This window comes from Chelonoidis abingdonii, chromosome 23 (genome assembly GCF_003597395.2).
Source record: "Chelonoidis abingdonii isolate Lonesome George chromosome 23, CheloAbing_2.0, whole genome shotgun sequence".
NCBI classification, from domain to species: domain Eukaryota; kingdom Metazoa; phylum Chordata; order Testudines; family Testudinidae; genus Chelonoidis; species Chelonoidis abingdonii.
In genome coordinates, this window is record NC_133791.1 from 9,564,711 (window position 1) to 9,592,120 (window position 27,410).

General features: G+C 46.7%; 1 protein-coding gene across 2 annotated transcripts in view; it reads right to left on the reverse strand.

Annotated features, from left to right (window-relative positions):
- SAMD11 (sterile alpha motif domain containing 11) overlaps window positions 1-7,415 on the reverse strand; it is a 181,106-nt gene extending 173,691 nt beyond the window's left edge. Inside the window, exons 1-2 of one of the 2 annotated variants that reach the window (XM_075060202.1) lie at window positions 6,854-7,415; window positions 4,582-4,673 (exon numbers count right to left, since the gene is read on the reverse strand). In XM_075060202.1, the coding sequence (XP_074916303.1) occupies window positions 4,582-4,673; window positions 6,854-7,325 (564 nt within the window). In that variant the 5' untranslated portion in view covers window positions 7,326-7,415. The remainder of the gene's footprint in view (window positions 1-4,581; window positions 4,674-6,853) is intronic. The other variant, XM_032779953.2, reaches the window with a different exon arrangement.
- Window positions 7,416-27,410: the final 19,995 nt, after the last annotated feature.

Consider the following 27,410-nt stretch of genomic DNA (forward strand, 5'->3'; position numbering starts at 1 on the left):
GGCAGCAGGCGAGACGCGGCTGCTCCTCCTCCGCCTCGCAGGAAACCAGCGGTCGGTCACAGAACTAGCCGAGGCGCCGGCCGCCGTCTGCAGCTGCAGCAAACGAGCTGCGACGGGGAGGGGGGGGAAGCTAGAGCGATCCGGGCTCTGCTGGGGGGAAGGGAGCCGAGCCGCATTCCTTGCTGCTGCTCTGTGTGTGTGACCTCCCCCTTGCTAATGCGGGGGTGTGGGGGGCACCCCCATTACAACCCCCCTGCAGGGGGGATCCACATCAGAAGTCCCAGCCCGGTTCCTTAGCTGCGAAGGCACCAACCAAGTGGCCTGCTAAACACACACTGGCGCTCTCCCTTGCAGACCCATGCCCTGGAGAGGGCTGTGCAGATCCTCTTTAGGAGGCCAGGCCACATTCCAGGTCGGGAGATGCCCTGAGAAAAATGACCCCTTCTGACCCCTTTGCAGACAGGAGCTCATGTGCGATGGCTGGCCACGTTCCTCTGTCAACCCCGCCCAAGATGGTGGGGGGGGGGGAAGGGGTCTTGCTTTCCTTTTGCTGGGTTGATTTTGCTTTTGACGGTTTTACAGCAGCTGGTAAAAGGTTCAGGCCCAAGGTAAAAATCTCCAGCTCCTTAGAGGTGCTTTCGCAAACTGGTTCCATGGCCATATGCAATTTGTTTTCCAAATCAATCCTCCCTTATCAGACCCCAAAAGGAGCCAGAGGGGCCTTGAGAGCAAGCACTGATTATGATTAAAGCTCTTGATGTTACAAATTCGATTTGACAGGGTAGAAGGGTTGGATAAATTAAATGTAACCTTTGCATAAGGGAGGGTGGGGCCGGGGCCAGGGCCAGGTGTTTGGGCTATTATGCTCTCAGCTTGCAGCACCAGCAGGAGTAACTCACCCATAAGCAGCTGGCTCTGCCCCATTTCAAAAACAATTCATGAGCTTGGCTGGCCCATTCCTGTTGACAGTAGGCTGCTCTCATTTACACCAGATTCCCAGCAGTATAAACTTCCCTGGATAGTATCAGGCCCTCAGTTTCATTGCATGCTCTTGATACAAGCATAGCAGAGGGACCCAGGTCTCACGGGTGTGATTCACACTTTCCTGCTATATCTATAAAATACAGTAAGTTCTGTGTAGGATGGCTAAGAGCCCCCTGCTCTCATTGATTCTTAAACCACAGTCATCAGACAAGGAAAGATAAATTGTCCCCATTTCTTAACTGTTTCCTAGTATAATTGCTTTGAATATATAGTGCATGCAAATACTACAGCGCCCTGTCAGGGGATTCCAGATTCCATGTGAAACTGCCAGTACACACTGGAGAGAGAACCAGCCAAATCATGCTTGCCTGACAAAGGAGAGTAAAGTGCCAGTGGAACCTCTCATGTGAGTAAGGCAAGTGGGATTTGGTCCATGGATAGTCACTCACTTTTTTGTTCATGCGTTGTAGAAAGAAGAGTAAAGTTAGCATCGATAAGGTTGCCCTTCAGCAGAGGAAGGGTGGTCTGGGAGTCAAGGTTCTGTTCTTCGTTCTGATGCAGTTTTCCTACATGTGACCTCAGGTAAGTCACTTAAGATCCAGTCCTACAATGAGATCTACCAAGTATAGCCCTGTGTTTGTGCAGAATCCCACTCGAGTCTGTGGGGTTCTATGGGAACACAGGAGGCCACTTGTATGGATCTTGTTGTGGGATCGGGGCCTGATTTTCCAAGGTATTGGGCATCCAGAAATCCAGATCAAGTCATTGGGAGCTGCAGGTGAAAGTCAGACCCTCAAACCCAGAGGTGGTTCTAAGGGCAGGCAAACATGGTGATCGACCTAGACTCCAACTTTCAGAGGGTGCTGCACCACTCAGACTTTTTTAGGGGAAGGGGGACAAAAATGTTTTCTGTCCTGGCTGTCAAAAGAGCTCAAACATCTAAGGCTATGGCTACACTCGAAACTTCAAAGCGCTGCACGTACTCCACATCCTCATGGAGTTTAGCTTGCGGTGCTGGGAGCCGCGCTCCCAGCGCTGCGGCACTGTTTACACTGACGCTTTACAGCGCTGTATCTTGCAGCACTCGGGGGTGTTTTTTTCACAACCCTGAGTGAGAAAGTTGCAGCACTGTAAAGTGCCAGTGTAGCCATGGCCTTAGTATTTCAGCTACACCATCTTTAAAATGAGGATAATGGCACTTCCCTAGTGCACAGAGATGTGGTGAGGCTAAAGGAATGAGAGTTTGCCCGTGCTTTGAGACACTATTATGCAAGATGCTATATAAGTACATTGTTTTTACATTTTAATTTCTAAAAAGGAAACAAACATTTTATTTTAAAAGGACTTGTATTAAGACACATCAAACATAATTATCTCCATCTTTCACTTCAGTCATTTCTTAATAACTTTAGGTTGTCTTCCTGGAATACTACAACATACTCAGTGGTTTTAACAAGCTTATGAAAATAATGGTTAGCTTTCTCATAGCACGATCTACACTCAAAGTAAGGAAAATTATGCCAAGAGCATGCTGATTGCTACACAAAAACAAACAAAATAAAAGCCAGTTGCTGTGCTAAAATAATCCAGAATAAAGGTTATTCTGCTGTCAGAACCTTTCCTCCTTCATCTCACTGGGAGAAGGGGCTGGGAGACACATCAAGACGGATTTTCTTTTCCTTTCCTAATACTAAATGAGCTTCTATTTCCATTGATATCAGAAGTTTTTTTTAACTTTTTCATATTTAGACCATATTTTAACATGGAGATCATCTCCAAAACAACTCCCCTCCCAACTGCAATCAGGTGGCATCTCTGAGGCAACAACAGCAATTGCTTATGTAGAAAAGTAACCTTAGGAAAGTATTTAGTGTCATTTTAGCTGTCTTTTAATGCAATTTAGCAGCTGGAAATGAGCAGCCATCATGTGATCAGCAAGTGCTCTGCAGACACCTTGATCCATGGACCAAAGTAAAGGAACCTCTCTGATCTGTAGTGTCAATAATAAAAAAAAAAAAAAAAGGGCACAAAGGGCCCAAACGTGTAAACACTAATTACCCAGCATAGTGCTTACTACTGTGAGTTGTGTCACTGAAGTCAGTGAGACTACTCATGGTAGTAAACATTATGGGTGAAATTAGGGCAACCAAATAGCAACTGTGAAAAATCGGGACAAGGGTGGGAGGTACCAGGCACTTATATAAGACAGAGCCCCAAATATTGGGAATGTCCCTATTAAATTGGGACATCTGGTTACCCTAGGTGAGATCCTGGCCCCATTAAAGTACAATGCAAAACTCCCATTGACTTCAGTGGGGCCAGGATTTCAACCTATGTGACTTACTAATTGTGAGATAGTAATGAAAAAATATATAGTGAGATAAATAGTATCTTTAGATTTTGTTCTGTGATGACTTTTTCAGTGTAAACAGCTACAGCACAATATGCGCTCAAAGAGTTAAGTTACAAATATAGATTATATATTTGCTTTGACTTCTGCAGGCCACTTACTGAACATTTTTCTAAGCAACTTTTCATTTAAACATGCAGATGTATATGAATATACACAGAGGAATCATTTAAATTCTGGGATTCTAAATAAAGATACTTTACTTTCTGGGAGATTTACCATGTATGACCTCATAAAGACAACAGAAGAAAAAATATCCTTCTGGATTAAAAAAATATATCGAATAGCATTTGTTTCCACAGTTCTCATTATAAAAATGCATTCAGTTACAATGATTCTTCCAACTCCAGTATTTAGTTTAGTTGTGTGAACCAAACAGGATTTTAACTGATGAAAATAATTGTAACTGTATCTTTATCATGAACACAGATATCCCAGCTACACATATTTTTAATGTCTTAGTTCTATGCAAGACACACTTCTGATTCCGCAACACTCTGTATTTATGACATCACCATCTTCTCCATGGAAATCCTGATGTCACACATAATGAGATTTTAAGAGTTCCCAAGAAATACTGAGATGGGGGATGGAAAGCACTGTGAACTCAATGTTTAAGGTGAAGCAAAACAGAGCAATAAAAACAATGATCACTGTCAAGGATGAGAATGTTATAAAAAAAAAACAACATAGGTGGTAGCTCCAAGATATGTTTGTTGTTAATCCTTCTCAAGTTTATCTAAACCTTTTGCAAAACATGAGAATTCTGATAACATGTGGGTACTTTTAATTTCCTTTGTTTCAGTTGCTTTACCCTTCCGGAAAATACACACACACACACACACACACAAAGCGGGGGTGAGGCTGGAGCTGGTGAATGATTTGCAGTTTGCATAGCTGTGATATTTCCCCTGGTCAATCATACATGCACACTCTGCATTACATCCTTTAGGTTAAGCACTGCTTTGCCCAGCTGCTCTGTTTGCAACCCCCCCTTCCTCTGACATTTAACAAGACTGCAGCTATGCTCGCAGTGCAAAACAGCACTTTGGAGAAGGCTCAGGGACTGACACCCCTAGCCCTTTAAGATCACAATTCCGTGTTTACAGAAGGAAAAGAAAAAAAATAGGAAAAAAGAGAGTGAGGAGGAGATTTGACTAAAACACATATTTTAGCAATAATCTTACCACTGGAGACGAAATTCGACACCCAGGGCAATCACAGATTGGAGGATGTACCTGTAAGATTCCTTTGGACATAAGAGTCTTCAAACTTTTCCCTGGATGCAGAGGAGAAGAAAAAGAAACAGCACTGGTTTTTTAAAACAAATAAATGGCTTTGCAGAAAAAGCAGCTCGGATCTTTCCATGCAAACTCCCAGAGCCCTTCTCTTCCCGTTCCCACCCGACATGGCTCATGTTCGTACCTTAACTGAACTTTCTACCCTGTAGAAATCGGGCAGAGAACCACCAGCGCAGCCCTCATTAGCTTCCTTCTAACCTTGTTAAAAACGTTCTCGCAGTCTGCAGAGATGACTAATGAAGCTAACAACCAGGCGCTCCAGCCCTGCATGTCCACCCCCTTCCCCCACCTCGCACACACCACCCCGGGGCCGTTCTGGACACGGGCAAGGGATGGATTGGCAATTAAAAGCTACGGAGGAGCCATTGAATGCAAACCACAAGGCAGCACGAGACAGCTTCTCCCCCTTCCCTCCTCCATCCATTTAACCTCAGTCCTCCTGACTCACCCTGGAGGGACTGAGATTTCCTGAAGACAGCCAGGAGCCCAGTGATAAAAAATGAGGCGAATAATAATCATTAGAGCGGCCCCTGGAGTTATACCCCTCTTCTCTGGCGATCAATAAACAAGGCGAGGTGTCAGTCACCTCCTAATGGCTCTTCAGACCCCTGGGCTGACACCTCCAGCTCTCAGCTAATTACATGTCACACTGACACTGTCTTTCCGCCTCTCCCCCCGCTCCGCCTCCCTATGCAGCGCGTCCAGGGAGAGCCAAGTCCTCAGCTCTCCACCTGCGGAGACACCCGCCGCTCCTCTCCGCCGTCCCCGGGTTCTGGACCTGCCCAGCTCGGGTCCAGCTGCGCCGGGGGAAGTGGGCAGCTGTCAGCAGAAGGCAGAGCCGTCGGGGTCCCGCACCACCCAGCTGCTGGGCTGGAGGAACCCCCCGCCCCCTCCTTCCCCGAGGCGCCTGTCCTCATTTACAGAGTGACAAGCCGGCACATTTCTGCTTCAAGCACTCACAACTTCCAAACTCGCCCCCTCCTCTCCAAACACATGCAGCCAGGTACACAAACACAGAGACAACTACACACAGACAGCCACTACTATACACACAAAGATAGCAAGAATACACACAGTAAGTTATATACACAGATACCACACATACACACACACACACGATAAAGACAGCCACAACTATACATACATAGATAACAACGACCCATACACATTGCCACAACTATACCCACACACGGATAACAACAATACATAGACACAGAAAACCACAATTATGCACACAAATAGCGATAAACACAGAGACAACTACACTCTTACACACACACAACTGCACCACACAGAGACACAACTATACACAGGACAACTACAGAGACAGCTATAGTTGCGCGAACGCACACACACAAACCACAACTACACACACACTGCTCACACAGCTCTAAACAGAGACAAGAACCACAACTATACACACACACACACACACACACACAGCGAGCCATAACCGCATGCACAGAGACAACCACAACTATACACACATACACACCCCCCCAAATCATACCCCCCAAAAGGAAAAATCTGCCCCCGGCGAGCACTTACTTCACCCCAGCGCTGCCCGCTCCGGCCTGCACCCGAGCAACAACCGCCCTGTCTCGCCAAAGCCATGCCGGCTACTGGGCTGTTTCCGTTCGCCAATTGCAACCTTTTGTGAATTTCGAAGTGCCGCGCACCCAGCGGCCTCCCGAGTTCCCCTCACTCGGTGTGGCTGTGTCAGGTGCGGAGAAAAGTGCCCAAACCCCACCAAGGGTATCCCCCTCCCCCCTTCTAATCCACAGTCAGTTGTATGCGCTGGCACAAGACCCAGCTCCCCTCACACGTCTCCCCCCAGCCTTCCTTGGTTCAGCCTCTGCCCACATTGAATGAAACTTCTTCAGCAGGATGAACTCCCCTCCCCTCCCTCTCTGCGATCCCCAAGCTCCCGTCCCCCGCAGGAGAGCCCGGGATCGGGGGGAATCTGATAGTTGGAGGGGGTGTCACTAAAAAGAGAGGGGCAGGGATCCCAGAGGGATCCCCCCCGCCAATGCTCACACGCCATCAGCCTCTCTCCCGCTTTCACAATGCCTGGCTCTTTAGGGAGAGGGGTGTGCGCGGCAGACGGCCGTGCCAAGGGGCACCCCTACCCGAGGGGCAATGTTAGCCATGCCCTTACCTTTGTGCCGGATGCTCCGCTTCCAGTCCTTGGCGGTCTCCCTGCCGCTGACAAACTGGAACTCGTTAGGGGTGAGCCACTCTCCCCGGTACCGGATGGAGGGTCCTTTGCTGCCCTGGCATAACTTACTGATGTAGAGCAGCGCCTTGTTCTCCCCGCACTCCACCTCGATGCATGGCTCTCCGTTGTCAAAGAAGGGCTGGAAATCCGGGATGGAGGAAAAGCGCTCCAGTATCAGGTCCTCGGGGAGGTGGTGATGGGGGTGGTGCGGGTGGTGGGTCTCGGGGAAGCCCAGGTAGGCACGGTGGTGGTGGGCAAAGATCTGGTCGTAAGCCGAAGGGTGGGGGGTCACCACTGGGATGGCAGCGGCCGCTAAAGGGGCCAGATAGTCAGGTAAGGTCTCCATGGGCTGGTTAAAGGCAGCCAGGGCCATCTCCTCCCTGTCAAGTCGCTCCTTCTTGATAGCAGGCATGGTGCCGCTGCGCTCCCAGTGCGCCCTCGCCTCTCCAAAGCACAGTGGCTCTGATGTCTCCGGTGCAACTTGCCCCCGCTCTGGCTGGAGTTTGGATGAAATGCGCCAGCAGTAGCAGCAGCAGCAACAGCACCTTTTGCGCTCGGGTGCAGGAGGTGGCGGGTAGTATCCCCCGGAGGAGCCTGCTAGCAAATCTCCTCCGCTGGCTCCCCAGCACAGCTGTCTGGGATCCCTCTCCCACCAAGAGGCTAATGCACCGTAGACCCGGGAGCCGCTGTGCTGCTCGGAGATCTGCCCCTCTGGACTAATACCTGACATCTTGGAGAAGTCTCTGCGGCCGTAGACATTATTTTGGTTTAAAACGCGTATTGATCCCCCCACAGCCCTGATCGACCCACCTTCCTATCACGCGGGAGGATTCCCCGCCACACGTCCCCTCGCCCAAGGAGACCTGGCTCCTTGCTTTTCTTTATTTAATAATGACAATTACACCCCGCGCCCCCTGCCCTCTCCTGCTCTCTCTCTCCCCTCCCCTCGCTTGCACCAACTGGACACCGCTGTGGGTCCCAACGCGAACCCCCTCCCCACTAGTTTGACCAGGGAAGAGAAGAAGTTTTTCGGGGCTGCTCCGCTTTCCCCTGCAAGCTGCAGAGCCGCTGCCTCTGCTTATGGCGTTATTAATGACTGGTCCTTACTATGATTAGAGCCCGTTTCGCCTCCGGGCTACAGCAGTAATACCAATAACGCCCAGCTGTGCCACCACCCTCCTAATGAGCTGCTGCCACTATATGGCGTAACCCACCCCCCGGCGCACTGCCCCCGTCCCGCAGGTCCCTACGTGTGGCGGGCTGGGGCTGGGGCTCCCCCTCCACCCCGGGACAGACAGACAGACAGAGGGAGAGGTTCTCAGAAGTCACATAGTGCAGTTCGGAGACTCTGACCAAACAAGATTTCCCTTCCCCGCCGCTTCTCTAACTTGGGCCATTTAAGCAGCACGGGCGCTTGCACACACACACACACACACACACACACACACACACACACACACCCCACACCAAAAGAAAAAAAGCAGCAAGCGCTCACTCCTGGAGAGGGGGGGTTAGCGACGGACGACAGGCTGGCTCCATCGCCCCAAACGGAGCGTTTCTCAGCCACAAGGGTGTGGGGCTGGTTGCAAATCCCTGGTGCTACCTTGGAAAGTCAATATGCAGCCGTATGAATGAATGGGGGTGGGGGAGGAAATTCTCTGGGCACTTACTATGTTAAAGGCGTGAAGACAAGGGGGAAAAGCACATACTACAAAGTATATTCATTTTCTCTAGATCTCTCTCTTGATACACACTGTACAGTTTTACAGTAGTTTAGAGACTCTCTTGCGAAAATCTATAACCTGTAAAGAGAAGTTAGATCTTTCCTTCCTCCTGAGGCAAGGGGCAAGAGATTTAATAAATATAAATTAACTATGAGTCATGCTAGTCATGCCATGAGTTCCTTCCCAGCTGTACAGTCTCTGGGAAATAGGCACAGGAGATGATGATTGAGGACTAAGTAACTTGTTTGTTATGGTAAATGTGTCTTGTATAGGATGGAGCAGGTTCCCTATACTGGGGTGCAAAGGTACAGTAGGGTGCACTATAACAGGAAGCCTGATGAGGACAGATGTGCTATGATGGAATAAGTGATCAAGAAGAGAAAACAATCAAATGATCCATTTCCAGCATTTTACATTAAATATGCCCAACAAGTCTTGCAAGGTAAGTGACAGAAGAGGACCCTTAACCCCACCTCAGTAACAAACACTCTAAGCTTTCTATCAACATATATCCTTTTATTTGGCAGGCTGAGGGATAACCCCAGACTAAACATGCTCTGCTGCCAACAAGATGTGTGTTCATTGTTAGGACAATCAACCATCAGCAGAATTAAGGGGTCTAAGTGGAGCAGTTCCTAAATAATCACCCTTTGCAGTTGTAGAATGTTCTTTAACTGAAGGACCTCAAAGCACTGCACAGACTTGGGTGAATTAAGCCTCACAGCACACCTGTGAGGGAGGTGCCATTATGCCCATTCAACAGATGGAGAAACTGAAGCCCAAAGAGGTCAAGACTCAGACTGTGAACCCGTTACTGGCATGAAGGAGCAATCTACCCGCACAAGTAATCAGTCCCACTGTAACTGCTCACCAGTGCAGATAAAGGGTACATATTCTGGCTCTAAGTGATTAGCCCAAGATCTCATGGGGGTGTTTCTGCCCCCTTGCTCACAGCGAACAGCACCGTGCTCTGTAGGTAATGCCCTATAATCAATGGACTACTTGTGTAGAAAGAACCACTCCACCTAATTAAGGGTAGCAGAATCAGTCTTATGGTGTCTCAGTGGTAGAACTTGGGAGGGAACCTGGAAGTGCTAGATCTCAGCCTCCTCTTGAAGCTATTTGGCCACAAGCCTGGTTCATAGGATAGTGCTACAGTTTGTTCCCCAATGATGCAAACTCTGGAACAATTTTCACCTACAACACCTTTGTAGGCTTGGCTTATCTGGAATCAAAATTAGCACACCGCAATGCACTGAAACCACATCTCCATGATTCCTCCAGGAGGGTGCACAGGACTACCTCACCTCTTTACAGCTCCCAGACCCTACTGACCCAACTGCCCTGAATTCAGACTTGAATACTCTGCCCAACTGCATGCTTGTGTTGCCATCCATCCAGACAGCCCTTAGCAAACAGCTGTTATGAAACCCTCCTTAACTCTGAGACCTTTTATTTACCTTCAAAAAAAAAAAAAAAAGTTGGCTTGCCAAGGGGGTTTTCCCAGTACAAATTAGCACCCTCACTTTTCATCTCTGGAGAACTAAATTCAAATCTGGGGTTAGTCATAAATGAAACGAATGTGGCAATCTCATTTCTAGCCCCTATATGAAAAGACATCTATAGGCAAATGTCTATCTGCTCATGGGTGTTTCATTCCTGGAAGAGCAGACATTGTTGCAGGCCACAATAGAAATACTTTGGTTGTGTTGTGCAGAGGCTCAGCAGGGCTTTGAGCTCCCACACAGACCTGAGGTGTGCTGGCAGAACTGGGAGAAATATGCTCTCTGCCTGCACACACTATACTTTAGCCTGTCCTATCCATCTCTCATTCTCACAAGCACCATAATTTACTACTGAATGAATCCCAGTGACCTACTCACCAGCTCAACTAAAGCATAAGAACACCTGCTGGAGTCCAACTGTCTGGATGGCTCAGTTCACAAGTGGGAAGCCTGACGGTGTTCAGCTCTGGCCTCCGCAGAAGAATTCTCAGGGTTAATGTAAAGAGATTCACCAGATCAGAAAGATATTGACAAATTCACACACACCAGAACAACACAGAGAACCACATACAAAGAAGGCGCAACTTGCAAATGCTAAAACGAAGGAGCTGGAAAATATTTGGAAGTCTGGGGGCAAAATTTATCACTGCTGGGGCCGGGATTCATCCTGAAAACCCCATGCATCAGTGCAAGGTGCAGTGTGCAGGAGGGATTCGTTCTTGGAGGAGAGCAGGTAGTGTTTACACTGTTGGCATCATCCCAGGTTTCACCAAGCTAGGTCAGCTTTAAAAGGATGGTCAGAGCTCCATTGGGATCCCTCTGGCAGAGGCTGCCTGAGGCTATGCTGAATCAGGGAATCCTCCAGGTGCACCTTCCTCGGCAGGTACAGCCCACTTTTGGGGCTGCACTAACCAGCTCTGGTCTTGCAGTGAAGTAGAGGTTGTGGGTGTCTTGCCCTCCTGCAATCTGCACTCAAGAGGCTCTTTGTAGCAGGGACTCTCTTTTTGTTCTGTGTTCGTACAGCACCTCACGCTGGTCTATGACTGGGACTCTGAGGTGCTATTGCAGTACAAATAATATTAAATTTTCCACTGCCAGGATCCCTGCATCCTAGAATGTATCACTTAGGGCTAAATCAAGCTCAGGGTCTTTTATTTTTCTCTCAGATCAAATGTGCCAGACAAGTGCAATGTATTAGCTATATTGTAGACTAAGTTATGAGAAGAGATGGTCTTGTACTTAAAGCACAGAACTGGAGGCAAAGAGACCACTGACTTCCTGCGTGACCTTGGATAAGTTATTTACATGCACAGGGCCTCAGTTTTCCCATCTGTAAAATGGGGATAATACTTTCTTTAGTTTAACTGGTTGTTGTTCTTTGTATTACAATAGTACTTAAGAGTCTCCAGCTGAGATCAGGGATCCATTGTGCTAAACCCTGTATACACACATAGTGAGAGACAGTCCCTGCCATTAAATAGACAAGACTGACAATAGGGTGCGAGACGAAACAGAGGCACAGAGGGGTCAGTGAAGTGCGTGAGTTTACAGATTAGATTACTGGGACAGCAGGGAGTAGAACCAAAGTCTCCCAACTCTAATAATGCCTATATAGCACTTGTCATCAATAGACCTCAAAGTGCCTCCCAATCTGTAAAATATTTATTCTCACAATGCCTCTGCGAGGTATGGCCGTGCTATTACCCCACTGCATAAATGGGGAACCGAGGCACAGAGAGGCTAAGCGACTTGCCCAGGATCACACATGATGGCTACAGCAGATCAGGGAACAGAACCCGAGTCGTAGGACAGTGCCTTAACCACAGGGCCACACTTTCTCCCCAAAGGGAGTTGTGATGCTTACATCATTAATGACTGTGAAGTGCTCTGAAACCTTTGGATGGGAAGTGCTGGAGAAAGGCAGAGTATTAGAACCATTCCGATATTTATCCCTGGAGTTGTGACTCAAAGAGATATCAACACCTTCTCTCCTTCATTCCTCTCCCCAGGTCGTCTCCATAAAATTACCGTGACAGTATCACACCAGTTATGGGAAGCAGGTTTGTCCCTGAAACATGCTGTTGAATTGCCCTGTGTTCACTGAAAGACAGAAGCAAGACCAGTCCAATAACCATGACACCACTTCCTGAGCCAATCAAGCTTCTGCCTGCCCCAGAGGACATCAGGCTGTCTAACAGCCAAGACTCTGGGCTTTTTAATCTTTTGTTGCATGCCAGGTGTAGCCCTGCCATGTGATGCTCTGTGTTCACTGCAGCACGCGAGCAGCCCAGCAGTGCTGCCGGAGTCACGCTCAGTGAGACCGGTACTGGAAGTACTGCTAGCCTCAGGCCAGACTGCTTCATTATGGGAGATATTTTGACAGCCGGGCAGCAAGAGCAACAGCAGGCAGGGGACAAGTGGGACTTCTGGGGAAGGGAGTGTGGAGACATTGAGAAGGGTTCTGCTGTTCAAACCCTCCGCCACACACACAGAGACAGAGGAATGCTGGGTTTTACCCTTTTCAATCCAGTTGAGACTGGTCGACCTTTTACGCCAATTTATTGGAATGAAAAAGAATCACTGATGGATACAATATGATTTTTTCCTTTCCTGTTTTCTGAAACAGGATCAACGCTGATGTGAAGTTACTGCATCAATCTGAACCTGTACACTGAAAACACCCCCGTCTAACACACATTTCACTCTGATTGTGCATTTTGCGTGCCTTCCCAAGAACAGCCTGGTACAGCATGTGTGGCATAAGGAGATCTCGCCTCATCAAGCTCTGTTCACACAACACCTCCTCCAAATTCACCTTCCTTAGAAAAGTCATCTGTAAGCCAGGAAACTTAACCCAAAGACTTAGGCACTCCCAGCTCTGAGAGAATAAAGTGAAGGAGGGAGGGCAGTGATTTATGTGAAAGCCAAAGATATTATCTCCAAACTATCTGCTCTCTCCCTCTAAATATCCAATAACTCCCCAGGCAAGGCATGCATTTCCCCACCCTCCCCCTGGATAGTTTGCATTATCATTTACTGGGTATACTGACCTATGTCAGTAGCTTTGAGAGCCTTGCATGCCATTAGACAATGCCACATGAAGAATTCCAGTTACAGCACCAGAAAGTTGGGATGTATTGACAGCATAGGCGCAACTGCATGGGTGCTCTGGGGCTGGAGCACCCATGGGGAAAAAGTGGTGGGTGCTGAGGGTGTCCACTGGCAACCATCCTATCAGCTCCCCTCTCTCCCCCAGTGCCTCCCACCTGCCCAGAGGCCCCACCGATCAGTGCTCCCCTCTTTCTCCCCACACCTCCCACCCGCTGCGATCTATTGTTTCGCAATATGCAAGAGGCTCAGGAGGGAGGGGGAAGAGTGAGGGTGTGGTGCACTTGGGGGAGAGGGCAGAATGGGGAGGGAAATGGTAAGCTGGGGCAGGACCTTAGGGGAAGGTGTGTGGTGGGGACGGGGCCTGGGGCAGATCCAGGGGTCAAACACCCCCCAGCACATTGGAAAGTCAACACCTGTGACTGACAGAGCGCTATCTTTGAAAAGTGCCACAGATGAACATGGTGCTGTGCCAACATATTAGCAGACAAGCGGTCTGATTCTCCTGTCTTGCATACTGATTTAAATCAAGGATAACTCCACTAAAGTGCAGCTACACTGGGGGAAGTGGGGTCAGAATCACACTCGAGGTCCCTATCTCAAAAAGGTTAGCATCAAAGGTCATGATCTCCACTGACTTCAATGGAAGCAGGAGCAGGCCCCAAGTTTACTGTATCAAGCAGCAAGTGAAAAGCTACTAAATGACATCTATCAATCAATCAACTCAAGTGCTCCTTCTCAGCCAAGCACTTTGAGAGCAAGGAACTTGGCCACATTATAAGTTGTCTGTGTGATGTTAAAGACTTTTATAACAGACAGCAGTGCAATAAGGATCCCCATATTAAGGCTAACATTACACTAGTCATTGTCTCTGAACAATCACTCTTGTTGAAAGACCTTCTTCTCTACAGCTCCGGCCACTGGCCACACACCCTGTACTTCATTCTGCTTCTTCAACGCACTACTTCTTCTCAAACTTCATTCTAAAATGCATCTTTTCTCCCTGGCCAGTGGCACTCTTTTGCTGATGTTGTGTATTATTAGCTTTGTAACTGTACCGAGAGACCCGGGATATCAAAGCTGTGATACATTGCTTCAGATGCTCAGACTTTGTACCACTCTAATTTGTGCCATTACTGAGGAAAAACACATTGTGTCAAAAGACGGTGGCAGAAATGGTCACAAGGTGTGAATCTGAAGCTGGACGCTGTCCCAACACTTGTAGCTCGCTCACCCCACTTTCCCTTCCTCCTTTCCTAAAATCACGATAACAATAGGATACACAGGCAGCTGTGTATAGCTGGAAGCTATTGCTGAGTTAGGTCAACCAAAAGTGAGTGAATGTCAGTAAAAAGATAACATTAAACAACCTGTCCAAATTAGTATCATAAAAGGACTAGCCATGACATCCTCCTTAACTCTCTCTCTCTTACACACACACACACACATACACACCATAAAAGAACAAGTCACAGCATCCTTCTTAACACACTCTCTTACACACACCAACACGTTCAGTAGTCTTGTCCAGACAAGGATAAAAAGTGTGTTGTTAGAACATGTTAGCTAGCACATTGTAACTTTCATGTTGGAAGAGTTGCGTGTAGACACGTACACTGCTTTGAATATGTGCTAAACTGGTCAAATGAAAGACTGCGGGGAGTATAACCTGAATAGTTTAGCACATGTTAAAGGACCCACTACTTGGTCTATAGCAAATTTTCCAAACGTGTTAGAGCTAACATGTTCTAGCAACACACCTTTAAATCCTAGTCCTGGTCTATACTGTTTTTGTACTGCTTATAAGTATGTAAGTTTAGAAACTGATCTTGTTAAAGTGGTACAACTTCTTAGTAGCTATGGGAATAATCTATACTGATAAAAGCACTTTTACACCAATATAACTGCATCCACACTAGCAAGTTGAATGACCCTAACTATATCCATTTCTAAACCAATATGGTTATAGCAACACAAAAGATGTGTGTGGATTAGCCCCTAACCTAGACAAGGCCACAGACACACTCCTAGTAACACACAGACATTCTCTTCTATATAGGTACATGTATACCACATTCAGACACTCACGAGGATACACATGGAGACAGAGTCACACACATGCAAAATCACACACATACTCTCATGCAGAAGGCTCTTGCAACAAGAACGAAGGTTCAGAGAGAATGGGGGTATAATGTTGTCCTTAATATGGGGCTCTTTATTCCACCAGTGTCTGTTAAACAAGTCTTTTATATCACACAGACAACTCAAAATGTGCCCAGATTGCTTGCTCTCAAAACCCAAACCTGTACACACACAGAACCACACCCACTCCCATGCAAACACTCATTCACACCCCCAATGTTTGGCGCAAGGGCTGGGCCAAGTCCATGGGTGATCATGTTTAGTTATGGTTTGTTTTTCTTTTCTTTTAAATCTTACTTTCCCAGAAGAGAGATTCGTTCAAGTAAACCTGTTGCCATGGCTACGGTGCAATGAAGAGCTTTAATCAAACAAAACTCTGATAAGATGTAAGAAAAAAATAACGCAAACAGAACAAAATAAAAGGAATCTCCAAAAATATGTAAACAGGCATTTAAACATTTGAACTTCTGCTCACGATGATCTGAGTTCTGCGTGTGTGTGTGTGTGTGTGTGTGTGTGTGTGAGAGAGAGAGAGAGAGAGAGAGAGAGAGAGAGAGAGGCGTTCTTTAACTAGCTAACATTGACTTCTGTTTGTCTCTTGGACTACAAAACTAACTTTTCTGCATTTGATCCTTTTAAATACTAACATTTTTTTACTGTTATACTTGCTGGATTTTTTCTCCCTGTTGCTTTCTTTATTTTATGGTATGTTTACACTGCAATTTACTGTAATGCAGGTAATCTAGTTTGCACAGGTAACAATAGCAGTGCAGATGCAGCAGCATGGGCTAGCAACGCAAATATATATCCAGGGTCCCTGGTGGGCTTGTACTCATGAAGTTAGCCTGTGCGGAAGCCCGGGCCACTGCATCTACACTGCTATTGTTACCCATTCTAGCTATATTCAAACTAGCACAGGTTTGCCTATCCAGACTACAATTACACCTTACATTGCAACTTAGCTGTACCCTTAATCAGCTGCCAGGCTGAGAAGCTACCGGATATGACATGGTGTCAGTGCTTGGCTTTCCTGGGTACAGTACTAGGGCAGACGGGGGTGGAAAGGGAGAAGAAAAAGCACTTCATTTAGTCTTAGCTGATGCTCATCGTTGTGTATATGTTGATGTTCATGAGGATTTGTGTATGAGCATATGTACACCCTCCCTCATTAGTGTTTGCATATTAATGTGCATGCACCTCATCGGAGTATTTGTTAAGAGAAATGTCTAGCAGAGTGAAAGTAGCAATCTCTTTAGCTAGGCTTTTATCCTGTCACCATGGTATCTGAGTGCCTTGGAAGTGGCAGTCAACAATCCAGAGTCCTAATTCCTGGCTATTCGGCCTTGCTGCATGCCCAAGAGCCAATCACTTAGCTTTCCTAGGACTCAGCCTCCTCCATCTATCAAATGGAGATACAATTTCCCTACCTGTGAGGCACAGTTCATTACATGTTTGCAAAGTGCTTTGAGATCCTTGCATAGAAGGTGCCAGAGTAGGGAAGAGCACAGAGAAGGACTCTTCATTCTTAGCATAAATCTACACTGGAGCTGGAGGTAGAATTTCCAGCACAGGTTATTTTTACCCACGCTAGCTCTGATCAAGCTGGCACACCTAAAACAGAAGCATAGCTGTGGTAGCACAAGTGGCAGGATCCCACCGCTGCCGCTACACTTCTATTTTTGGCACATGAGCTTGCTCCAAGTTACACCTTCCAGCTCTGGTGTAGATGTACCCTTAGAGTCAGAAAGGCTTAGAAGTCAAGGGTACATAGCCTGTTTGCACTGGAGCAAACTGTGACTCTCTCTGAGTTTAAAAAGCTGGGATGGGGGTAGATAAAGAGGCGGGGGGACATAATTTCCTCATTGTACCCCCTGGAATGCTCATTTTCCCAGCAGGAGCCCGGATGTGGAGAAGGAGAGAGGGTCGAACATTCATTGCCATGCCCTGCAAGAGCAATGCACATCTGAAGGGTGGAATCATGGTGGGGCAGATCAGAGTGATGCAGTGGATGGGAAGGGATGTCAGGAAGGTAGTGGAGAGGGGTCAGGATGCTGTAAAAGCTCGCCTCATACCATGTCAGGAAGAAAATTACCCATCACATTTCCAGTTCCAGAGATCAATCATCCCTACACATTTAGCGGTTAAAACTGGGAAGAAAACTCTGGGGAAATTCAGCCACAGTGGTTTGAAAAGCTGCCAGCCTCTCTGTTCTATACCACCCCAGACACACACCCAGATCCAAGGGGACAATAATGAGCCTTCACGTCCCAAGGCTGTAAATCTCTAACATTTTATAGAGGGATTGTACTAGGGGGTTACTGCCAAAGAAATGCTTTGTCAGTGCCCTCCCTTGTTAGATGACTACAGTTCAGACATTGTCTGTGTCCACATGGCTCCGCTGTCACAGGCTGTCAAAGCTTCTCTGTGGCTCCTCTCTTTTGACAAGGCCCTCCAAGCAACATCTGGTTCGTTCTTGGCAGAGATGCCATACTTTCAGAAAGCATTTTTTTCTTTTTCTTTATTCCTCTTTTCCCCTTCTTTTCTCCCTCCCTCTCCTCTGCTAGAGGTTACGTAAGCCAAGGATCACATTAAAAGCAACATGGCCACTGAACACTTCTCTTGCAAACCTGTAGAAATGAACTCTGTCATCAAATGCGGCAGGACAACCTGGGATGCCCAACCTCCAATACATTGGCTTGAAAGTGACCTCTTACTGGCTGTCCTGTTAACTTCACAGGGTGCATGGGCTGAAGTTTCCTTTTTGTTGTGCACACGTACCACACCAAGTTATGCTGTGTGCATGCACAGTGCAAGCCTGACAAAAACTACACAGGTGCTGCCATCACAAGTCACATCTTGGGACCCTGACATGCACTGTGCACTCATGCACACGCATGCAGAGTATTAGAGCTGATCAAACAGAGCAAAAACTATGCTCACACAGTTGCTAATGGCCCTTCTGTTTGATCATGCTCATTTCTCCCTTTAATGGCTGTCTGGGAATGTTTGGAGCATGGTTGTTTTTCACAGGAATACCTGCATTACCGCGAACTAGGGGACTGGTAAGCAAACAAGAGTATTTGCTATTCACTGTCTGCGTAGTTCTCCGGTTTTCTCAGGTTCAGTTCTCCAATCAGGGAGCAAAAACAAGTGACATCACATACTGCAAATGGCAAATGCTGAATTGTCAGAGGGAGTAACTTTGATGACCAATGCATGAAATCGTTCATCCAAACTATTTAGCAAATGCTCACAAATAACCAATCTATTCACAGCAGGAGTAAAGGGCCTTGTCTGTCACATGACTTACTTACAACCGCCAGCTCTACTCTGCACACAGATATCCCACACAAACCATATTCACACATTGCACAAACATGTTTGCTGCACTCATGGTGCCATGCACAAGCATGTACACATTACAAACACAAACACATACACATGTACACATCACATACATTGCCCTTAATTAAATCTAATATATGCACTATAAAGATTGACCAAGTTTAAAAGGCAGTTTGCAAGTATAATGAGGAAAAAAGCATTTTGAAAATTATGCTATTCCTACCACTAGTCTGTTATCTTTAGCACAGAGTTATCAATGCTACCGATAAGGACATGGAAACAGCTGCAATAGCGTAGTGACCAACACACAGCAAAGCAGTGACAGACCAGAACCGAGGGTCACCCAGCTGTTAGATGTATCCATATAAAGACGCACAGGCACACACATAAAATAGATACTGTATAAAAAAAAGAGAGTAGGTCTCCCATATTTTGTGCACTGAGTGTCGCAACCCTAAACCTATGCTCAAACATGGCGTCTGTATGGCCAATTGTCGGTCAAGGGGTCACATTGGTGCTGTGTGCAACACCGTAGTGTCGTGTGCTACCCTGTGGTGTGGTGTGCAACATTATAGTGCCGTGTGCCTATTCTCAAACCTTCTGTCTGGTCAATTGTGGGTCAAGTTAGTGCCATGTGCAAAAGAGTAGGGTGTCGTGCAAAAAAGATCCTATTTACGTAGAGGGCACCAGCTCGGAACCCTGAAGGCAAAGGAGCTAGGGACCAATCAGACGCTGACACAACTAAGAGTCTTCAAATAAAACTATGTCTCATGCCAAAAATGGCAGGAGTATCCGCGTGTTAGCTGAAAGGCCTGATCACCCTTTCAGCCAGGGTCTCCTCCGGATTTTGCCGGCTTGTGTCATGTCGTTTCATTTTGTTTTTTGGATTATTTCCCATCAATTCGTCATAGTATCGGTGTCTGTACTGCTGGTCAGCTGCACTTGGAGTGTGGTAGGTGCATTTTAATTTCTGTAAATACTCTGTTTGCTTAGCCTCTTCCCTTTTTCCCTTCCCTTACTTAGTGCAAAGTTGTGTATGCAGTATATGAGAGCCAAATTGTTGTATTAATTGCTACTGTGGTTGGTTGGTGTATTTTACAATATTCGGTTAACGTGCGAACAGTTTACTTAGTTTTGTATATCTGCTCTGGTTTTTAGTGGGTAGTTGATCATAGATCGTTTGGTTTCTTGTTGTTGGATGTAAATAGACTGTTTTAAGTTGTGTGTGTTTTTTATTCTGATAGTATTTCTAGTTGATAAATTACCTTTCCCTGGCCCAAGTTGTAACTTATCCCTGTTAATAAACAGCCACCTGGTTTGAAATTTCGATCTGTCACGTTTTGATTTTCCTCTCTCAATCAAATACTCACTCAAACCTGCATTGGTCTCGGACACTGAGAAAGCCTGGAAGAGCTAAAATATCAAACCCTCTACCCCACATATATCAGGTTATGAGATACAGTCTGCTGAAATATAACCCCAGCTTTACGGGAGCAGTCATCAGAATTCCAATCGCTAACATTTCAACCATATGGTGGCCCGTGTCCCATCCCCAGCAGACTAACAGATGTGCCAACAGCTGAAGGGGCAGGGAGCTCTGTCTTCAGGTTCCATCACACATTTCATCTTCACTAAGTTAGAGCCATCCTATGGGGAGTAGGAGGAGGCGCAAATGGGCACCCAGGCAGACTTATCAAACCAACTGCCAGTACATCAAACATACAGACATTTCTTCCATGTCCCATGCATTCAGGAGCAATGTGATTTTAACCATGTACTATGGGATCAAGGTTAAAGCATCATTGACATTAAAATCAGACGTATAACATAGTTTAAATACACAAAAGACACTCAGATCTACCTATCCACCCACTCTTAAGTTTTTCAAGGTGCCTGTATATAAGCACTTTAAAAACAAAATACTGATTAAGATGTCATAGAAGGCCGATATAAAATTGGCTTGACCAAGTAACTGAATTCATTTATAAGTAAGGTATTGCTTTTAATTGCTTTAATTTCCAAAGAAAATAATCTTTACATATCCATAAATCACTGCACGCAATCCCCGCCCCCCACCCTATCATTAATGCCTGTGAATGTTCAGCTAGTGTAACTTGCAAGTGGCAATACTATATATCACTGCGAGAATTCCTACTGTTCCCAGATAGTCACTATTTTAATTATAACAGCATTGACCCTGTCAGTGTTCGGTGAAAGAACATGGAAATCAAGTCCCATATTTGACTAATCCCCAGGCTAACAAGAACCTGTTGCAGTTACCAGCAGAAATCCTATATGTATATAGTGTCTGTCTCGCTGTATAAAGGCATATACATTCATAGACACACACACAATGAAATGTATTAAAACAATCTGGGCCATTCACTCCTCTTCATTACAAACAGAGGGTCATTCTATCGACGTTAACCACAGGGTAAACCCTGGGAGCTGTGCACAGCCTAGGTAAATGGACGGGCTTACAGGAGTTCTGTAGGATCCGGTTGCAGGACACAACCCTCCCTCCAGGCTATACTATGTGGAGCCGCCCCTTGGCTGCTTTGGTAGCTACAGCAGTCTTGGCAGCTCCTCTAATTACCCTTCCATGTAGTTACAGCTCTGCCAGCTGCTGTCCCTCCCTAATGCCTTGGGGTGGAAGGAGTCCCCATGACTCACTCCCCCTGCATAAGCTCCCACCGCTTGCCTTCTTCACCTCCAACCTGTTGCGTTCAGGACCATCGGCACACATGGTGGGGCGGGTCAGGCATTGATGTTCAAGAAACCCTTGGTGTCGGAACCCAGTCAGCCCTGGAACCGTGACACGTCACAGATGTCATTTTTCTGGACCTATAATTCTATTTGCAGAATGAAATCCAGGGAAAACAGGATTCTCAAACGTTCCATCGTTATGATTGTATAGAGGAAACTCCAAAAGAAACCCTGAAATGTTTTTCAGCTAAGATATGAACCTCCCACTTTTATCCCTCTCCTGGGTAACTAAACTCAGAATGGGCTTGTATCCTAGGAGAGAGTCTAGGTGGTTCTCTTCTCTCGCCATGCAGGAAACAAACATATTGCCTTTAAATCCCCCTTTCCTGGAGACTTTATTGTTACATAAAAGCAGCAGCAGCACCTCCTATTGTAATAACATCATCCTTGTCTCCTGGACAATATGGTAAAATATTTATCCCTGGGTGGTTACAAAAAAGGCTGTCCCACAACAATATCAGTTCACCTTCTCTCCAGCACGAAGTACCTGCTTGACATACAATACAAGGTGGGGTTGCTGCTCTGGCTGGAATATTTTCAGTGTTTTAATTCTATTGTTGGTAGGATGTACATGGCAGGATGACAGCTGATGGGGTCTTTCCTCAAGCCAGACTCTTGCCAAAGGCCTGAGTGAAGGACCTGAGGATAGATGGGAAGGGCCAGGTCACTTTTACTTTTATTTAAGGAGAAGAGAATATTTCTGTGTTATTCTGAACTCCTCTTGCCCCCCAAGCCTCTACATGTTGATGGAAGATGTCAGAATATTTAAATCCTGGAATGGTGAGCAGAGCCCCGGAAAGCAATTAAAGGCCTCGCCTCTCAGATCACAGAGGAGCCACAGAACCCAGATCTAAACTGAGAATGGGGTGGGGGTGGGGGAATGAACAAACAGGGAAGGAGGCGTAGGTCATAGGGCCAGAATGGGGAAACCAGAAGGGGAGAATGAGCAGAGAACTCTGATGATGCCCACTGCTCCAAGGAAAAGTCCAAAGAGTCAGTGGACACCTACCCAGAGAAACTCTGTTGACGCCCATAGTCCAGTCAATCCTTAGCTTCTGTGCCAACAGGGGACCAGATCATCAGCTGGGGTAAGTCAGCATAGCTCCACTGGGTCCAATGCAGTTAGACTGATTTACATTGGCCAGGGTTTCCAGTTAGTGCTATAGTTTTGTTACGGAGACATTTGTCCATTGGGAAATGGACGGAGTCACTGGACTTTTTGTAGACACTGACCAGCCATGAGAGGATAACCTCTACCAGTCACTACTTTTATGGCCAATTTCAATGCTCTATCTCCTATTACTGATCCCCTGAGCTACCCAACCCTGTCACAACCTCGCTTACTATCTGCCAAGTGCTGTGCTATTTGTTCACATCAATAAGATTCACGTTCTCCACTTAAAATCAAGGTGGGACCCACAGCATACGATGCCCCAAAGAGGCATGGGGTGGAGATCCAGGGCCTAAGAAAGACGTCCAGGGCAACAGGTAATACTGGCAGTGGATGGGAAGAATAAGATAACAGCATTTTGGACACAGGGATCCAGAGGCTGAATGGTGTAGGACGATCCCTCGGTTCCCTTTGCTTTCAGCAGAGGCTTACGCGGGCAGCCAGCACCTCACAGAATCAGGCCAATGGGAATGTTTCAAAGAAGTAAAAAATAAAACAGCTGATGCGGGGACTTAGAGGGTCACTAGGGTCATTTAACCCGTGGTCCACATGGAGGAAGAGTACCTGACTCAGCAGCCCACATGAACAGGAGCACCCAGTCAGTCAAAAGGAAAGGTATCCGGATTCCAGGCAGTGAGAGGATTCTGTGCTGTGGGCTTAGGTCCTTGCTGCTCTGGTTATTAATAGCACAGACTCATCTTTGGCCATGAGCTCTGTTTTTTGTTGTTTTTTTTTTAATAAGGAGAAGTGATGAAAATGCCCCTGCACTCAGCACCCCAGAAGCACATGCTGGGGCATTCAGCACAATCTCCAAGAACTGACACTTACTGAACCATCAGCAGCAGGGGGGCTCTTTGGAGGTCTCCGATTTAAGAACAGGCTTGGCCTCATCCTGCTTAGCTTGTGATAGCAGACAAAAATCACAATAGTAACTCCCTTAAAAAAAAAATTGGAGATATACCTGTCTCCTAGAACTGGAAGGGACCTTGAAAGGTCATTGAGTCCAGCCCCCTACCTTAGGACCAAGTACTGATTTTTGCCCCAGATCCCTAAGTGACTCCTCAAGGATTGAACTCACAACGCTGGGTTTAGCAGGACAATGCTCAAACCATTGAGCTATCCCTCCCCACTACTATTGCCATTCTTGGTGCTCCCCTCTCCCAACATACAAACAGACACCAGCGCTTCCCATTATCCAACTGTCCTCACTTCAAACTGCTCACTGCATCAACAGTCTGCCCATCTCTCCACTAGAGCGCCCAAGGGGCTCCAGGAGCCAGAAAGGTGCTATAAAGCCCTGGGAAAGTCCGGCCTAATGAGCTACTAGGCATGGCTTACGTCTCTGGTGCGTAGAGGTCAAGTGGTACCATGCAAAAGAAAAAATGAGGTTTACGGCCATTCAAAAATATTTTTTGTTGTTTAAAACACACACATACACATGTATCAAAAAGCCCCACAAGAAAAATACAAGCTTCAGCCTAAAAAATGGAAAACAAGTGTCCACTGATTAGCGAGACCAGAACTACTCTGCCTCTGCCCACATCCCTGCCAGCCAGAGCTGAACTTTCTCATAATTTTGCCAGCTGTCACATTCCTTCTAAAGATGAGCCCACGCTGCCAGAATCAGGGAGTGTTTGAATTACGGGTTTTGGTTCAGTGAATTACATTTGCAAAATCTGGGTCCAAATCCAGTTTTGTATTTTGGACACCACTCCACATTTCTGTGGTGTTCAGATCAGGCTTTTGGTTCAGACCATCTCTAGTCCCTGGGAAAGGCAGCTGCTGCTGCTTTTATTCTCTCCCCAATTCTCATGATTCCACAGGTACTTTTTCCACTTGTTATTGTGCCTCATCAAGTGAGCTCAAAGGGAAGGCAAACAAAATCTCATCCCAAGGACTGAGACGGCCCCTGCTCTCTCTGCTCTGGTTCACCATTACCTCAACACTACGCAGGTTCTACGTGTCAAGGTCTCCTCTGGATCAGAGTCCTGAAAGGACACAGCTCAGTGCAGTGCTCAGGGCCAGCATCAAAGCAGAATTGACAAGAATGTGTGTGACTGGATGAACACAACTTTTTCTTCATTTTGAAGTCAGAGGCTCCAAGATGTCAGAGTGACTGGATGTTTTAATCAGTTGTAGGGTGACCAGACAGCAAGTGTGAAAAATCAGGACGGCGGGGGCGGGGGGGGGGGAATTGGATCCTATATAAGAAAAAGACCCAAAAATCAGGACTCTCTCTATGAAATTGGGACATCTGGTCACCCTAATCAGTTGTGCATTTGGGCATAAAGAGAGGGGGTTTTTTTAGGGAGTAGCGGATGCTTCACATCTATCAATCAAATGTATGGTGTTTCTATACTGACCATTACTATGGTGTCTAGGTGCCACTCTCATTTCAGACTGTAATTGATCACAGGGTACAAGAGAACATGGCTCATCACCATGTTAGCTAATCACCCCCTCCTCCACTCTTGGCTCCTTAGTGAAACTGATGCTTTCATTTATGACATCCCAGGGATACCACAGGTGTCAGAGCATGTCCACACAGGGAAATTTACTGGCATAATGATGCTGCTCTGCTAAAGTTATACCCATAAAACTCCCAGTGTGGACACACTCATTCTGGAATAACAGTGCCTTTTCTCAGTTTAGTTTATATTGCTTTGGAAGCGGCATAACCATAAACTAAACCAGAAAAAGGCACTGTTCTTCTAGTATAAGATTGTCCACACAGGAAACAATATGGTGTGGTGTAGTTAACAGAGCACTGGATTGGGGCTCAAGAGATCTAGATTCTACTCCTGGCTCTGCTACAGTCTGGCTGAGTGACTCTGGGCAAATGATACTGACTTCCTCTGTACACTGCTTTGAGCTCTACCGAAGAAAAGCACTACGGAAGAGGTAAGTTTTTGGTGTGAATACGCACAATCGCAAATACTCAATTCATTTTGGTGCGTCCCACCCAGCTTTTGAAATGGGAAGGAAATACACTCCCAGCTCAGCTCTCCATGGAACTTGTGTGAGAAAGGACAGCATATTTAGGATGTATTTTGTAAAGAAGAGAGGGCATTGGAGGGCAACATGAAGAACATGCACACAGCCTGGGAGGGGGAAACAGCATGCTGAACTCCCCTCTAGCATCCCACAGAAAACTCCTCCAGGAGCCCCACTCCAGTAACACCTCCTCCAGAAGCTCCCCAGAACCCTCTGCAATAACACCTGGAACCCATTTCCGGTTACAAGATGAAATGCATGAAAATCAAAGGCCAAAGTTGCCCCGCTCTCAGGAGAGCAAGCCAGAGCCTGGGATAAGTAGCTGATCTCTGACTGCTTCTAACCACCCCTCCGCCTCACCATTTCCCATGACTTCTCACCTGCAATCACAGTCCCTCTACCTCCAAACAGAATCCTCCAGTTCCTCCTATGTCTGGATCTCCTATTTGGGTGCCCAGAACTCTCTAGCATGTTTAATTTCCAGCCCAAAATACACCCCATGAGGCTTTGAGGGCGTTTCCCACTGTAATTAACAAGGAGCAAAGTCTTTTGAGACATATTAGCACTGCTGCGGGCAGGCTACAGATGGAAAATAAATGGGTTCAGGAGCTCTAGGGACATTAGTAGGTCTGCAGACAAGGAGGCAGCAACAGGGAAGAAATACAGCTAAACAATAGGGAGACGATATTTACTTTGTCTCCTCTAAGCAGGGGAGAGAGAGGAAAATTCCAGACTGAGAGGGAGACATTACTCCCTAGCTCCCCTTTTTTTAGAAGTGCCCATTGCACCCTGGAACAGGGCTGGGTTTTGAGTCTCAAAGGCCTTTGGCAATAGCAGGGGCCCAAGCTGTCAAAGGGGAAGAATGAGCTGGGAGTTGCCTGCAATCCCAGTGCCAGAAAGTCAGAATGGGCTGTGCCTATGAGTTGCATGTCTGCTATGCACGGGGCCCCAAGCAGACATGTTGCTGGACTGGGTTCAGTACTGACCCTGCCCAGAATGATCAGGGCTCTACAACTCTCCACGATCTCTAGGGGCAGGCCAGGACAATAGGTAAGACAGAGTCCTAAAAATGAATCCCCCCCAAGTTTCTCTACGCTACTACCACAGTGTTTTCCCTGTATGCTATAGGAACTCACTGTAAAACAGAGGCATTTCCCTCTAACAGGCCAACCAATACATCAGGTCTTTCCTCCATCCTCCAGCGTCAGGCTCTCATCATCTAAAGCAGACATATCACAACCCCAGAGATGATGCCCAATGAAAAGACCCTACCCACATCTCCATCTGGACAAGGGACACAAAGGCTCAGGCACAGTAGAAAGCTGCATGCAAGGAAATGAACAAGCTGAAATAAGGGTGAAATGTCAACTAAGGCCTGCACAGCACTTGGAATAAAGGTACCTACCAGCATAACTCTGCCAGTAACTTCAGATAAGGTCAGCCCGGGCACTGCATGAGTTATTATAAAAAAAATCAACTTTACTCCTAACCATTCAGTAAAACTACAATTAACATAGTATTGCCTTGTGTGTCTGGCCTAACTCTGCTTACAGACAGCACCCGGCATGCATATCCCAGGGTATGGCTGTCGCACAGGACACCCATAGCTGCATGCAAGAGGGACACTGAGTGACACTGGAGAATGGAGAGTTGCTTTGATGGCAACAGGCACCAGAAGGATATGAACCTGTTTGGGGTAACAGAGCGTTGCACAGATAATCAAGCTCTGGGATGATATA